General features: G+C 49.5%; 1 protein-coding gene across 1 annotated transcript in view; it reads right to left on the bottom strand.

The window, feature by feature from the left end:
• The window catches only part of ASMT (acetylserotonin O-methyltransferase), a 28,099-nt gene that overhangs the window by 14,795 nt on the left and 11,875 nt on the right, over positions 1 to 1,429 (bottom strand). The window contains exon 4 of the mRNA XM_011976617.1: positions 1,322 to 1,390. Within this exon, the coding sequence (XP_011832007.1) occupies positions 1,322 to 1,390 (69 nt within the window). The remainder of the gene's footprint in view (positions 1 to 1,321; positions 1,391 to 1,429) is intronic.

Below are 1,429 nucleotides of genomic sequence, written 5' to 3'. Positions count from 1 at the left end.
AAAGAAAGAAAGAAAGAAAGAAAGAAAGAAAGAAAGAAAGAAAGAAAGAAAGAAAGAAAGAAAGACTGAAAGGAGAAGAGAGGAGGAAAAAAGGAGGGGAAATATGGGGCATGAAAACAGAGAAGACGAGAGAAAGGAGAAGATGGGAGAGGAGGAGGAGAGAGGCAGGCGAAGGGAGGGGACGGGAGAGGTAGAAATGAAAAGAGAGGAGAGAAGGGAAGAGAAAGAAAGGAGGAAAGAGAGGAGAAAGGAAGAGGAAAAGAAGTGAAAGAGGATGAAAGGGGATGGGAGGGAAAAGGAGAGGAGAGGAAAGAAGAGAGTGAAGAAGAGAAAAGGGAGAGGAGACAAGAGAGGGAAGATGGGAGAGAGGAGGGGGGAGGTGGAGAGAAAAAGAGAGGAGAGAAGGAAAAGGAGAGAAAGAGAGGAGGACAGAAGAGGAAGAGAGGGAACAGGATGGAAGGAGAGGAGAGGGGAGGGGAATAGAGGGGAGAGGAGGGGAGGAGAGGAGAGGCTGGGGGGCAGGCAAACCCCTCAGGCATCCCCTTGTCCTTCATACGCTTCTCTACTCCATGCCTCAGCCAGCTGGAACACTGGACCGGCCCATCAATCCACCTCCACCTTGGAATTCCAGGTAAGAGCTTCAGGCAAAGGCCAAAGCTGTGTCCACGTCCACAAAGCAAGGTGAAGAACTGGGGTCTCACTTGGCCTCACCTTCACCTCTGACCAAATCAAAAACTGGGCCTCTATTTTCTTTCTTTCTTTCTTTCTTTTTTTTTTTCGAGACGGAGTTTCACTCTTGTTGCCCAGGCTGGAGTGCAATGGCGTGATCTCAGCTCACTGCAACCTCCATCTCCCTGGTTCAAGCGGTTCTCCTGCCTCAGCCTCCCGAGTAGCTGGGATTACAGGTGTGCACCACCACACCCGGTTAACTTTTGCATTTTTAGTAGAGATGGGGTTTCACCATGTTGGCCAGGCTGGTCTCGAACTCCTGACCTCAGGTGATCCGCCCCCCTCGGCCTCCCAAAGTGCTGAGATGACAGGCGTGAGCCACCACGTCTGGCTGGTGCCTCCATGTTCTACATAAACACTGAGTTCGTGAGTAGTCCTTTGGAAGGAAGGGTCAAGTTGCACCCACTCAGGAACTGGATCCATTTGAACATCAGAATCTGGGATGGTAGTGGGGGTGGGGGGTGTTATTTTAAATTAAATGGTGACTTCCTCCTGGGTTATCCCGTTTGAGTACATTGATTGGGTCTCCTAAGTCCTTTAGAAATAAACACAATCTTATCTGAGTTGTTGGTTTCAAAGTGATGGGTGTTACCTGTAGATGGCTGTAAAAAGGTCTTCAGCGGGAACGCCAAACGTCTGCAGGTACTGGTTCTTTCCTTCTCTAAGAGAGGGAAGGCTGCTGTTTAACTACCTCATCTCA

This window comes from Mandrillus leucophaeus, unplaced genomic scaffold, assembly GCF_000951045.1.
Source record: "Mandrillus leucophaeus isolate KB7577 unplaced genomic scaffold, Mleu.le_1.0 Scaffold1019, whole genome shotgun sequence".
NCBI lineage: Eukaryota > Metazoa > Chordata > Mammalia > Primates > Cercopithecidae > Mandrillus > Mandrillus leucophaeus.
This window is presented reverse-complemented; position numbering and strand designations above follow the sequence as displayed.